General features: G+C 42.2%; 1 protein-coding gene across 1 annotated transcript in view; it reads right to left on the bottom strand.

Moving 5' to 3' along the window:
• Positions 1-14,924, bottom strand: part of LOC117478389 (calcium-binding mitochondrial carrier protein Aralar2) — a 46,824-nt gene that overhangs the window by 7,925 nt on the left and 23,975 nt on the right. Inside the window, exons 9-14 of the mRNA XM_034125405.1 lie at positions 14,460-14,544; positions 12,046-12,130; positions 10,661-10,819; positions 8,583-8,635; positions 8,197-8,277; positions 2,065-2,205 (exon numbers count right to left, since the gene is read on the bottom strand). Of these exons, the coding sequence (XP_033981296.1) occupies positions 2,065-2,205; positions 8,197-8,277; positions 8,583-8,635; positions 10,661-10,819; positions 12,046-12,130; positions 14,460-14,544 (604 nt within the window). The remainder of the gene's footprint in view (positions 1-2,064; positions 2,206-8,196; positions 8,278-8,582; positions 8,636-10,660; positions 10,820-12,045; positions 12,131-14,459; positions 14,545-14,924) is intronic.

Here is a 14,924-nt window from a genome sequence, read left to right as displayed (position 1 = left end):
TCAACTGATGTGTTATTAATCTATTCCCACAAATCACCATTTTTGAGTATTGTATGATTATTTTTCATTATAAAAAAAGCCGGAAAATGCTGCTTTTAGAAATAGGGATATTTGTATTATTTTCTAATTTGTATATCATATTAAACTGAATATATTTGGCTTTAAGACAAAACAAGACATTTAAAGACATCACCTTTGTCTTTCAGGAAGTAGGTTTGACATTTTCAATATTTTCTGACATTTTCTATACCGACTATTTATATAAATTAATCCAAAAATGAATCGCTAAAGAAAATAATAGTTAGTTGCAGCAGACCTGGCGCCGTGGGAGGGCCAGGCTTACATATAGGTGTAAGCAGGGGTAAATAGCACTTTACCCCTGCTTACACCTATATGCTGTGAGCTGATAATCGAGCCTTCTTTGTAACAGTCGCAGGTACACTGTGTATGTGCATGTGGGGAGTGTTGCAGTAAAAAAAAGTCCACTGTAGCGCCCGGTACATTAATGGGAAACCCTACATGTTTGAGCACCCTCTATAAAACGTCAAACTACCCCACAGCACCCCCAAAAGAAAATCTCTGGCGCCGCCACTGGCCGCGGCACACCCCGGTTTTGTGTGCCCTCCCATGAAAATCATATGCCCTCTCTGTAGATGTGTTCTGGCGCCAGGTCTGAGTTGCAGCCTTGTTGAAATTGACAGTGAAGATAATAATTAGGTAAACTTGTCCTTTCCTAGGAAGGCTAGATCTTTATTGAAAAATAGTTTACTACTTTTTTTTGACAAAACACATGCCATCATCTTACTTGCAAATGAATACAACCACAGGTATGAGATTGACATTTTCACAGTTGATTGTGTTTACAGTTAAAGAGGAACGTCCCCTGCAGTGCTCAATTAGGACTTATTTGTCTAATTTAATTAGACATGCTCTGTTTTACCCTCAGGGCTAATGTCCTTGTCTCTCTAGTTAAACTACTAATGTTAGCATTAGCCACAGCTCATTCATTGATTCCCATAGCTCTTATGTCCAACTGGAAGCATACAAATCCACTAAGTGTCTGTGTACCTTACAGCTGTTAGAAGTCATGATCATTATAAGAATTATAATTATAAAATGCAGAAAACAGTCTTTAAAACACACCAACGCAAAATCATTTTAATATTAGCCCCTTATGAACTACAATCTTTCATGCTTGCCTTACAATGCGTTGGGTGCATAATATCATAAAACTCTAATAAGGTCAAACAGTGCACTGTAATTTTAAACCCTGTGCCATAGAAAAATATCAATTATGGCAATTAAGGTTAAATACAGCTTTTAGCATAAATTGTGTCTTTTCTTGTTCTTGAACAGAAGACCACATGGAATTGTTGATTTAAATTGTGGCTGATGTGGGGGGAAGTAACGTATAATTGTGTTAGCGTTCCTAGAAATATCACATATGATTTAGTCATAACAGTAATGAGAAATAATGGATTGCTGTGAAATTGTGAGGCTGATGAAAATACAATAGAATGGATACTGGACGTCTAATTAATCTAGTCACAACAAATCTAACTGTGATCCAGGAAACATGGCTCTGGGCTTCCTGCACGACTTCATTGAAGATAAATGAGAGTTACAATTTGAAGTTATGTCTATTACATCAAAGAAGACAATGTCTAATAACCTCATAACCATACAGTATGTTGTAGTGGCCAGACGGGTACATCTCTTCAGCCTATTGATTGCTTTTCAAACTCAATACCCTAACAGTTTTATTCTGAAATAAATGAAGTACATGCTTACATATATTGGTTATTAAGAGACTAAATGTAATATTGTTGTTGTGGGTTTTAATGCAGGAGGACAGATTGACAAGATATTTATACTTTCAGAAAAGTTGTATAAAAACTGCCCTTTCATTTGCACTTTACATATCTCTTCATTTTATATATAATAGCAGTTGAATTGCATTTGCATGTTAAAACTCTGTATATTCTGGTAAGATACAAGCAGATCACATCAACATACTGTAGCAGGGGTGGAAAAAGCTACTTGAAGAACGACGATGTTTCTCACCTTGTAAAGTCCAAAGAAGCCGAGGTCTCTGATGACGGACAGGGCGCTGACCCTCGGCCCCGTGGTGATCTCTCCTGCCACCTGCAGACGGATCTTTACAATCTCCAGAGGGTTGGTGAAGATCACCTGGGAGCTGCCAGCCTGATGGAACACAAATAAAACAATAAATGAACGTAAAAGAGGAGACAATGGATTGGAGACTTAAGTCACACATGAAACAGGACAGCTGAAAACAAAAACATTGTCTCCTATACGGACATAAGGATTGTTTTACAAAGCAAGGCACAGACAATGAGAAAATACTGGGGGGGACTGAAGCAAACTGAATAATATAACAAGAGATACATACATACATACACACACATATCCGACATACAATTATAGTGTATATATATTCACATACGTACAAAAGTTGTATTGTGGATGTATAGCAATGATCCTAGAAAGAGAGTTGGAGTGAAAATCAATAAAGAAATTATTTTAAAAATATATATAAGTGAAAACTGAAAACTGACTTTAATATAATGTCTGCAGCAAACAACACCCAATTATGTCTGTCTTTAAAATGAGATTTCAAGTGTGTTGTTGTGTTAATTTAAACATTTCGATTGAATTTTCTAACAAAATCCAGATATATTTTTGTATTGCTTGAATTGCATTAAGCGATGCAACTTAATAGTGCCACCTCAGCAACCAGCTGCAAAACAAACGCAGAGAAAAGGAGGAGAGGAGCGGGAAATCCAGCTGATGCAGAGGAGCCTGTCAGCTGTTTGTCTTCATCACTCAGGCCCTGCGGGGTCTCTGACTTCTCTCCTTCCCTCTAACCTCTCACTTCACACCGTTCTCCAAACCTGTACTTGTGAGGGCAACAATACTGCGGCGTGTTCAGACTGGAGTGTGTGTGTGTGTGTGTGTGTGTGTGTGTGTGTGTGTGTGTGTGCGTGTGTGTGTGTGTGTGTGTGTGTGTGTGTGTGTGTGTGTGTGTGTGTGTGTGTGTGTGTGTGTGTGTGTGTGTGTGTGTGTGTGTGTGTGTGTGTGTGTGTGTGTGTGTGTGTGTGTGTGTGTGTGTGTGTGTGTGTGTGCATTGCAGGTCGGCGGGGGCTTTTTAAGTATAAGAGGTAGCTGCGGAGGTACGGTTGCGGCGAGACGAATGGTTAACTGCGTCTAGTCAGGCAACATGACGGCATTTCCAGAATGCTTCTCGATGCTGAGAAGTGTTTACACCGTTTGAAGATTCATATCGAGGGCTTTTTCTGACTTCTGTGCCTTCCTTGAACTGTCTCTCTTTTTCGTTTTTGAATGTCCTTTTTTGTTTTTTCTCTCCCTTCTTCTTGCTTTGACCGCCCCTCAAACGATCTCTCTCATCTTCTCCAATGTTGTCTCTCTCTTGCTACGGTTGCCAGTGGTTACGGTAGCTACACGCAAAAGGGCGGCACATCGCAATTAGATAGCAATCGGTTGCCATGGTGCCATTTCTGTCTTAAATAGGCCTGGTCTGTTTGTTGTCGTTTTGCTCCTTTCCCCCCCCCCCCCCCTCCTTCAGTCAGTTATGAATGATGGATTGTGCCTGTCGCCTCCTGCCTTACGGGAAGCCATCAAGCTCCAAATCTGCAACATGGGCCATTTTTTTTCAATTTCCCTCAGTTTTTAAGTGTTACCATATATTGCCTACTAGAGGAGAGGGAGGAGGGAGACACACATATCATAATAGTCTCATTGAAGGTGTGTTTTCTAAATAACACACAGTATAGGCTGTGAATAGCAGGAGGGCTGCCGCTATAAAGCTGCTACATCTCACAGCTAACTCTTTATGAGTTGTTTTATAGAAATAAACTCCTTGATTACGTGCTGGCTAATAGCGTGAACATCAAGAGGCTATTGGCTTCAGCCTCGAGCAGTGTTGGCTGCTTCAATTGGATACTAATGAGTCTGGAGATGGAGATGTTGTTTAGTCGAGGGGAGTAAACAACAACATTGTTCAGAGAGACGCGCTGACAATTAGACCCGACAACATGAGAGAAAAAGGAGTGACAGTGCAAAGCTTTCTCTGCACTTCAACGTCCCACGTTCCTACTTTACTGTGGAACACCCCTCCAAAAACGTTTGAGCGTCCGGGACGACTAGAGGATGAGACAAATAAGCAAAGTGGGCTAATGAGAGAGAAAAAGAGGGTGAGACAGAAACAAGACAGAGGTGTAGTCCAAACAACAGAAGTGAGGGAAGGTCGAGGAGGAGGCAGAGAGGTTGAGGGTTGTGATTATGGAGTGACAGCGTCGGCTGCTCTCTGATGATTCCCAGGTAATTACAAGGCAAGGTGATCCTTAGAAACCTGGGACGTCAGCACCTTATGCACGCACCACAGCTCCTGGCTATGGGTGCGCTGCTGCAGAGAGCATACCAAGAGCTGAGGAAAGTTTCTAGAACCACCGCACAAGACATTCACACGCCAAAAACTCCCTACATCACTCCATGAATAACACTTCATTTGTACTGACCACCCTTATTGTGCTATATGTGCAGGTCTTGGTGTGTGTATAAGATTCTTTGATTATGTTCATAATGCACATCAGGCCTGAATAAGAAACTCATTACAAAGACTTACTGTAAACCAGCCATGCAAACTGTGCTACACTCACAATGAACACGAACAAAGTATTATTGTATTTTGACTCTCAGGCTCACCCTGTTCCCTCTCTCAGCAATGACCCAGTAAGTATTTTGTGTACTGCCAGATAAGCATCCCGCCAGCTCAGTCAACGGGGCATGCCGTTCTTACCAAATAATCATTAGAAACTGGCAACCCAGCACTGCGGCTTAATGGTGCTGAGCCACAGGTTTAGAGAGGGACAGAGGAGGGAGCAGGAGAGAGAGAGAGGGTAGGTGAGAAGAGGACAGGAGCATGTTTGAAGGGGACAGAACAACCACAAATCTAAAATACATATTCAAGTTGGAGCTGTATTTCTCTAGCTATCTATACCCGCAAAGAATATAGAAATGGAGAGGGAAGCATGAATCTACTGATGGGCAAGAGGCTCACTCAGTGGCGGGTGTAGTTTGGTAGAAAGAAAATAGTTCCTAGATGAAACTGCAACGTCTTTGAATAATCTTCAGTAACCAGGTCATGATTCCTGGAAAGAGACATTACTGTTGAGGTTTTCCAACTATTTCTTACACACCACAAGCCAAGAGCCATCTAGGTCTATTATATTTGAAAGAAGGCAAACATCTCTACGGCTGATATTTCCATCTTCCAACTCACACCAAATAGCACTATTACACAGGGTTCATACACTTTTTCACCAATGATTTTCAATGACTTCTCCATTACCTTTACCTCATTTTCCATGACTACTCTTTCTCAGCGGTACCACTGAAAATGGTTTATTTGAACATGGAACAGGAAAATAAGGTCTGCATATGAAACATGTCGTGCCTATCTAAAACAAATCAAATAGTAGGCTTACTAGCTTCTACACGCTGAAGCAACTCAAATCTCTCACCAGCAAAATACCTCCTCAGTTAAATGCCATTTTACGTTTCCTTACTATACAGTATTTATTATCGTTATAGTATTACTATTTCGGCGATTAGATAAAATATAAATTATATTTGATGCAACTTTAGTTACATTTCCATGACTTTTCCAAAACTTTGGGAAAAATATTGTTTTCCATAACTTTTCCAGGGCCTGGAATTAGCATTTTGAATTTCCATGACTTTTCCAGGTTTTTAATGACCGTAAGAACCCTGATTACAGGAAAGAGGAAGAATATGTATTTTTATTTTTGGGTTAAACTATCTCCTTTAGAAGAAAAGTAAAAAGGCAAGAAAAGACGAAATATGCAGATAAAAGGATAAGGATCGTTGATAAAGGAGGACACAAAGACGCCTCAAGAGATGTTTACGGCACAGAAAGTGAACATTTCACATTATGTTCTTCCTTCTTCCTGTCTCTGTCCCTTGCTTTATAGACTGTGGACCTGAGGCTGACACTGTGGTCCAAACCAACACTTTCACAGCTACCAAATGATATAAACAGATTTCATGTGCTGCGGCTGGAGCCTCACTAAAACAGGGTTCAGGAGGGTTCGACATCTATGTGTGTGTGTGTGTGTGTGTGTGTGTGTGTGTGTGTGTGTGTGTGTGTGTGTGTGTGTGTGTGTGTGTGTGTGTGTGTGTGTGTGTGTGTGTGTGTGTGTGAGATAAAGTGGCAGGCAGAGTGCAGTGCCAGCACTAACACCGGGGCCTCAGCCAGGATGAAAGGAGCTGTCACGACGGCTCACTGAGGAAAAGAGGAAAAATCCATCCATCCACACTCTTCTCCTCTACATTTATCCTCTCCTCTGCCTATGCATCTGTTTTTGTTCTGCTCCTGAATCCATATGGGTTTGTATAGAATAGGGAACCACTACTTTTCACACCCAGTACAGCCCAGAACATTTCTTCAGTGAATTAACTTTCCTGTGGTTGCTACACTTTTTCATTTTTGTCACAATCTAAAATCGTTCACATAAAAAACAACATTTACAGCAAATCTAGTGTGCTAAAACATTATTTAAAACATATTTTTAGAACTAATAAGGTCAATTGAATGTGCCTGAGTGGAGCTAAACCCATAATGACTTGTGTATCCTGAAATACTTTGCTTTAGTGATCAGCATCAAAAGAGGGTTGAGTGAAAGACCTTCTTTCATTTGCTCAGGCTGCCAGCCTTAGTGTGTGTGTGCGTGTGCGTGTGCGTGTGCGTGTGCATGTGTGTGTGTGTGTGTGTGTGTGTGTGTGTGTGTGTGTGTGTGTGCGTGCGTGTGTTGGGGGTAGTCTGTGACAGCTCAGTGATCAAAACCTATGATGGGAGGGGAGAAGGTAACAGACTGGTAGAGGTCTCAGGTAGCAGCCGCTGTCAATCTTCATCTCCTCCGTGTAGGTGTGTGTGTGTGTGTGTGTGTGTGTGTGTGTGTGTGTGTGTGTGTGTGTGTGTGTGTGTGTGTGTGTGTGTGTGTGTGTGCGCACCTGTATACTCTTCTGTTTGTCATACATGCACACACTGACGCGAGCATGTACAGTGTAAGCATTTGCCCTTTCATGTGCGATCTCTCTACTTTCCATCAACAAACAGAGACTCCTGGACTCCAAACAGCTCCGTGTCTGTCTGCTCAACTGTCAAAGAGGCGGCACTCAGAAAACCCGTAAACATAGTTAAGAGATGTATGCTGCCTTGGTACTGTATATACTGTCTGTGTACTGTGCCAGATAATATCAGTACAGTGCACTTGAGGAGCCAGGGTAATGAAGAGGGTGAGAGAGAGAGGCGTCATGTTTGGGCTTTTATGGAAAAGAAGGTGAAATCTGAAATATGTAATGCTGACTGTATTTGAGAAAATTACTTGCACACTGTTGCAAATATGCTGAATATTTCAGGCCATATTCACACTGACAACAGCCTTATAGACGTTTAAGGAGAGATTTGGGTTCTGGGAAACTAAGTGAAGAAGTGAGTCCCTAACTGTGGCTTTAAGATGTTATGACACCCTCACTCAATCAAGAAACTCTGCACTGCTGTTTTAGTCATTCAGAAATCACATTAAAACCAGACACCATAATTGCACAACAGTCTACAGTATGTTAGGTATGGTCAGCTTTCAAATATAAAAAAATCATTCTTAATAAGTACTGAGAGCAACCGAATGCAACAAATAATGAAGGCTTTTTAACGCCTTTTTTAAAAGTTGATTGGGTTATTATCACTTTTTTATGCTGTGTCCAAAATCGCTTACGGTGCACTTTATACACAATACGTGTACTTTGTTTGACATACTTCAAATCTACAGTTTTCGGAAGCTGAGCTGTCACTTCCTGCAAACACCTGATAGCAAGAATGATAGAAAATGCAAACCTGTTGTGCATCTCGAAGGCATCCTCGTTGCCATATTGCATTGTGGGATATGTAAGCCACTGTAACATCAGGTGTTTGATTATTGTTATATTTGACTGGAAATAGTATGTACTTGATGTACGTTTGAGGTCTTATTAGGCTTTTTGTATAAAAAAATCACACACACTGTTTTAGAAAACGAAATAGTTGGACTCACCACTAGTTCTACACTTTACTTGTAACACATTAAGTTAACTTACAAATCCACCAGCCATGATCTCAGCTGCCAGCGGGACGGTGCCGTCTTTCTGTCGAGTCTTTCCTCGCACAAAGTCATTCACCTAAAAACACAAAGATCAGGCAAGAGATTTTCAAAACGGGTATGGTGGAACATGGTATAAATGTACAGTCAATATACATTGTGTTAATGAGCACCTGGAAATGCAGAAAAATGACTGAATAAAATCAAGTTGCACTATACAATACAGTTCACCTTTTGCCCTTTTTTTCTTTTCATTTGTCATTTGTCTGTGTGTATGTGTAGTATCTATCACATAATGTAAGTTAAGAGCAATGAAAGCACCTCATGGATATCTCTGTGTGTAAATGTGCATTTGTGTGTCTGTGTACTTTCGCAGTGACTTACTGTGAGCTTTATGGCTTTCTCGGGCGCCACACCCAGTAGCTGTGGTACGAGACCTATCATTAGAAAACGAAGAGATGATTAGAAAAAAAGAGTGCTGTGGTACCCCCACTCACTCGCACACATACACACATACATACATATGCCACTTCCACACACTCCACATGATGTGTGGCTTCCCGCTGCATGCGTCCGACCCTGCAAGATCCTGCAGACGCTAATGAAATCTATTGATGTGGAGTGTGGGGACATCAGAGTAGCAACAAGAGAGAGAGGAAGAAGGGGGGGGGAGAGAGAGGAGGAAGAGAGAGAAACTGCTTCCCAGAATAGGAAAAAAGGGCAGAGTATAAAACAAACCGACCAAAAGTTTACGCAGACCTCAATTACAACCCAGAGCAGGGTAAAAATAAACAAAATAATCACAACGGAGCACAATGAAACTTGGCCCCCTACCCAGCCCAAAGGCAAGGAGCACACAGACACACATAAACACACACACACACACACACATTTCCTCAGTTACAAACACAGTTGATATTCTACAGTAGTTTTGCTGCGAGGCCACACACACATAATCATATAGTCAATTTGGCTTGGCACAAAGACCTAATGCCTGGACCTCGTGAAAAATGAAAACGTTATATAAATGTTTTCCCCAAATGCCGACACACTTTCAGCACAGAATAAAGACACACACATGTTGGGGAATGAGAAAATACAGCTCATTTATTTTGGCTAAATCATAAAATAATGCTCCTATTTCTCTTTTGTTCATGAAAGATCAGGCTTTATGTGACATTAGTTTTGTGCCAATTTTGCCCTGCTGATTCCACATTCTTTAGCTAAGCAGATTTTTTTCCCCTGAGTTTTTCAGTAAAGGCACTTGTATTACATAACTACAGTTTGGCTGTCAGGATCCCCGTCTGGCCATCTCTCTGGAGCCAGACCTGTCTGTCTCTGCGTCTGTGAAGCCTTTCCACCCTTCATGGCCTTTGTATTTCCCACAGATATTCAAGCATTCAAGTTTCCTCTCGGGAGCCCGGTGCTGTCAATCAGAACCATGGGATTTAAAAAAAAAAGGCCCCGCCACCGTTCCTGGGGTCTTTTTTCAATCTTTCTTCAATCCGACCCCAACAATACGGACACAGACACCCTAACCCCGGCTCCTAAAGACAGGGCAGGTAGTCATTAGGGATGTCGTGCCCTGGTATGTGCGTGCCTAAATGTAGCTGTACCTGCATGTCCGTGTGTGCATGCCTACATACTTGTGTTCAGTGTCTGTGCACTGAGTGTGTAAGTCCAGACATGCGACATCACCACATCTTGACACATGCCTAAAGGTATGTGGCCTTGCGTGTGACGTTCTTTGTCCTGCTCTGAAAGTCCCCAGCCAGCCGGTAATCACTTCAAAGGAGACAGGTCAGCAGAGAGGTGAACTCATACAGCCTCCTGTCCACCCTACACTTTTCTTCTCCCCTCCACATTTATTGTCCCCTCTACTTCTTCTTTCTTCTCTCAGCTCTCTCCTTAAAAACCTGTTTTGTGGATTTGACTACCTGTGGGTTGTTTTTTCCTGAAAAGCTGCGTGTATACACACATTTTGGAGATTTATTTTAAATGGTACCTAAAGGAATTATGTACCTTATAAAATATTATCAGAAAATCGATTACTCCCCGCATGTCACTTTTCAATTTTTAAGATAGTCGGTATCTTTTTAACACGATCGCTCCAAGAGGAACAAAGCATCTAAAAAAGTTAAACTCCTTGATCAAATAAAGTAAACAAGGGTCCCATTTAACAACAGCTAAACTATATCCAAACATCTTTTTACAAACTCACAACTGCAGTATGGTCACTACTTCCTAAATGCATTTCCACTAAAACCATTGTATTTTAAGGGCTCAAGAAGGAGTAAATTGCCTGTGCAGGTTTGCACGGGAAATGGAAAATGATGTGCTTAAATAATAAACCTGGCTTATTTAAAATGCAAGATAGATGATGCATGGAGTCCTTAAAGACGCTATCAACTCTACAGTTTGCAACAACATTTGACAGTATGCCTATATTTGACCATACTGACCTCGGTAAAGGCCGAAGAGGCCCTCGTAGCGCACCACCTTCCTGAAGCAGTCGAAGCTGTTCTTGTACATGAGCTCTCCCACCAGGGAGCCGCTGCTCCTCTGGTTCTGCATGCGAGTCTTCACCAGATCAATGGGGTACACTGCTGTGGCCCCCACAGCTACAGAGGAATAGAACATGGTTATTTAGATACTGGTCATGTTGTTTATTCTTAATAGATGTATTTACACAGGTGATTTGTTCACACAGTTATGATTGACACCATCGTCGTTTTATCTACAATTGTATCCCCCCCCCCTTACTTTCTTGTGTTTTCCAACAGTAATATAGAGAAGCTTAAGGATGCTACAGAAATAGTTGAGTACGAGTAAAGAGAAGAGAATGTTGTTAGGCTCATATTGTGTTTAATGATAATAACTTTAAGCCTACATTGAAGAATGACCTGTTTGAAGTGCAATAGAGGTGTAGATCAAATTCATTCAATAAAAACATCAAATCATGAACAGAAGGCATTCATTATGTTGAAAATAGCAGTTCATGAGAAATGTGTACAGTTTCAGTTTGAATTCTCGTTCGAACCGTATAGCAAGAAGTAATAGAGTCACTGTGAGCAATACAAACACATGTCAGATTACTGGCTTACAATGGGGTGGAAAACAAACAAAAAGCAGGTAACTCTGCTCAAGACAATTGGAGAGAGGTGAGAAAAGATGTCTTTGTAATTCGGGTGTGTTGACCCTTTAAAAAGGAAGAGGAGGTAAAGGCGAAGGAGGAAGGGGAAGTCTGTGGGGTTAAGAAAGACGTGGAAGTGTTTTGATTTCCAGTGTCTTTGGCCCTTCAGACGGACACACACAAAAAGAACCGACCCAAGGCGACAGACTTAATTAGAGAGAGGCCGAGGCAGAAGAAGGGATGGCGGACCCGTACCTCCTTATTAAGCTGTCTCCCTTGGGATAGAAGGAGGAGGGATGAAGGGAGGGAGGGAGGGAGGGAGGAGTAGAAAACAGTAGGGAGTCTGAAGCCAAACACAAGGCCTAGGCACCACCCGTCACCCCCACCCTCACCTCCCTCTGATCACTCACACAGGTACAATAGAATCCACACAGAAGGGTTTTCCCAGAGAGGCGAGGGACGGGAGAGAGGATGGTGAAGGGCGGGAAAGAGATAGAGAGAGAAGGAGGGAATAGAGTGTGCACTTCTCTTTAAGCAGGGCAGCAACCGTTGCTCTTGTAAGCAAGGGGAAGGGCAATAGAGGGGCCATTGTTCTCGCTCTCTCTCACCCTTTTCTTATGAGGACAGCAGAGGGCGAAGAGGGGGGGCAGGTAGACACGCAAGCAGGTAGGTGGGGTGAAGGTATGCAGGGAGCCAATGGGGCGTGACTCTTACCCCCTGCCACCGAGCCAAGGGAGAACCTGTAGGCCGACTCTGCCACCTGGGTGAGGATGGGCCGGGAGACGTCACCGCCCAACTGCTGCTCACACAGCGGGGGGGGGAGACAGGGGAGACAGAAGACACCATGATTTAATAACAGAGAGACATGACACTGTTTTAGAATTTTTCTCCACCAATCCAAATGCACTACAATACTTTTTCTTACAAGACATTGGACGCCACAGATCTGATTCCACCACCCTGCAGGCTAAATTAGAGGCTGTTTAATCAATCAGTTGTCACACCTGCTCTAAAGTGTTGGACAGCATGTCCCATTTTCATGATGGACATTTAAAACAGTAAAATGGTCAATTAATACAACCCTGCAGACAAGAAAGAGTATAAAGCGTGTTGAATATATGAGTAAGCATGTGTTGATAAGTGAGAGTGCACAAATACACAAATAAAGATTATGTGATGCCAGAAAATGGTGAAATGAATACCAATCATTACTTCTCATAACTTGAGATGACGTCCTTATGACTCTTGATAACTCTGATGCAGAAAAGCAAAACAAGACAATATTCAAATTGTAAATTTATTTTTTGGACAGACTAATCAGCTAATAAACAAATAATTTCAGGATTAGATCAAATAACTATTTGAAAGTGACAAAAATTCCTGCACAGGTAAATTATTATTATATTTCAAATCGTCAGTTAGTCAAATTGGAAAGTACAAGATACCATTAATGAAATTAAAATGGGTCTACTTGTGCACTTCAATATCTGTTATGTATCTTGAGAAATACAGAGATATGAAGCAGTCTTAGTTTTAGGTAGCTTTCTCTGTCCTGGCCGAGTATAATATATTTTTTTATCCCAGAGTTTATTTCAGATGTTATAATACTTCAGAAAAAATGACTTTTTTCCAATAAACATACTCTTTACTCTACCTAAGTTCAAATATATGCAAAGCTTATACCATCGGTTAATCAGTTGCCAGTCTCAGAGAATTCCCCATGCTTAACTAAGAACTGGTCTAGACTGTTGTGTGAAGGCATGTAAATCAAAGTGATCTTAGTTCACCCTTGTTATCATCACCATCATATGCAAAGAGCAGAAGAGTGTTAGTAGCCAGCATTAGCCACACAGTAACATTAGCCACGCTCCCCCTCCACCTGAGGTACCTGTTGCCTTGTCTGCTCTGCCCGGGTCTCGACCCTGGGGAGAGGGGGGGTGGAGAGTTGTAAGTATGTATGTGTGTGTGTGTGAGGGGGATGGGAGTCTATAGAACAGGTCCACCTGTCAGACTGAACTCCCACCCCCTCTTACAATTCATTCCCAGAGGTTTCTTCCTGCCAAAATGTATTCTTGAAACACAACCTTCTCCACTTCTACCGTCCTGCTCAGCGCTGTCTGCAGAGGGAGGACTGGAGAGAAACACTGGATGTTTGAGGAAGAAGGAGGGAACAAGTTAACAGAGAGAAAATGCATACTGACAAACATGTAGAGAAATAAGTTAGAGGGAGAGAGAAGTAGATCAAAAAAGGAAATGGAGAGAACTACCAACGGATGAGGAGAGAGAGCTCCAGCTAGCTGGCGGCCAGCCCCCGAGGCCAAACCACAAGGGCCTAAAGTGGCTCATTGTGGTGGGACTGGCGTCTGTGTAGTGCTGGGCCCCTTTGCTTTCTCCCCTTTGGCCCCCGCCTGCTCCAATATGGCCTGGCCAAGCATTCACTGTAGAGCTGGAACCCACCAGGCATCAAAACTCAGACCGGGAAGGAAAACAGTCAAACTCTGCTCATCTGTCTGGCTGTCCGTACGTCCCCCTTCCTCCTCTTCATTACAAATTGCTCTTGTCAGCTGCTGCAAAGTCTCTGCACGTCTATTATTTTTGCACTGTAAAGGATTTTAGAGAATGATTAGGCCTCGAGGATGGATCTGCTTGACTTTATCTCTCTGGATTTATATGAGTTGTGTCTGGTTTCTTTTGTAAGACATCAACCACATGTCAAGGAGAGGTCTAGAAGAGTTTTCTCTCATAACAAAGCCTCTGTAAGTCTATGATGGAAAGTTACGTGGAGACAACTTGGTCCAAACCTTGTTATGAACTTTTGAAAATAAGCAGTACTGACAGGTTTTGGGGGCAAACGTACTGCTCTATATCTGACAAAAGGTGTTTGCATTTGTGTTTACAGTGTTTTATTTACAAGTCTTTAACATCTCAATGAATGAATTGTGTATTTCTGGCATCAAACACATGTTGTGTTTCGAGGGATTCATTACGAGTGAACAGGAGATATCATTATCCTTAATTATAAATCTGCATGGTGACATCTAGCCCCAGAGAATGTATTGAGACGCAAAAAATAGCTGCCCTTGTGGAAGAGGAAACCAAACACATCAACAAGTCTTCATATGCTGTACCTGTCTCTGGACCTCGGCCAAGTTGTAGGGCAGGGCGCCTTCCTCCAGCGGAGCGATCTGCTCAATGTCCACTAAACCAACACGTCTGATGAGGAGAGGGAGAGGAGAGGTTTCAAGTAACTTTCAGAGGTTGTAAAAACTCTCAGAGGAATATATTATTTCCCGATACATCACCGTGTCCATGACCTTTGGCAACGCTAACTGTCAGTCTGAAGTTACTCGGATACTTTGCCATCATTGAAAACATTGTGGCATTCAAAGATCTACGCCTGTGCTTGGCATGATTGAGCTAGGCAACTGATCTATAGGAACTGACGACTCCCAAGCATAACAAAGATATTTAACCTTTGGATGTAATACTGCTGCCTTTCCTAGTCTTTCCATTGCATTTCTCACTGGCGATCCCAGATTTCCCAGGCTGAGGGAACCGGGACCGCCAAAATCCGCTCCCACCCCTCTCGTCTG

The sequence above is a fragment of the Trematomus bernacchii genome, unplaced genomic scaffold (genome assembly GCF_902827165.1).
Source record: "Trematomus bernacchii unplaced genomic scaffold, fTreBer1.1, whole genome shotgun sequence".
Classification (NCBI taxonomy): domain Eukaryota; kingdom Metazoa; phylum Chordata; class Actinopteri; order Perciformes; family Nototheniidae; genus Trematomus; species Trematomus bernacchii.
The sequence above is the reverse complement of the archived record's forward strand: the minus strand, read 5'-3'. Positions and strand labels throughout refer to the sequence as shown.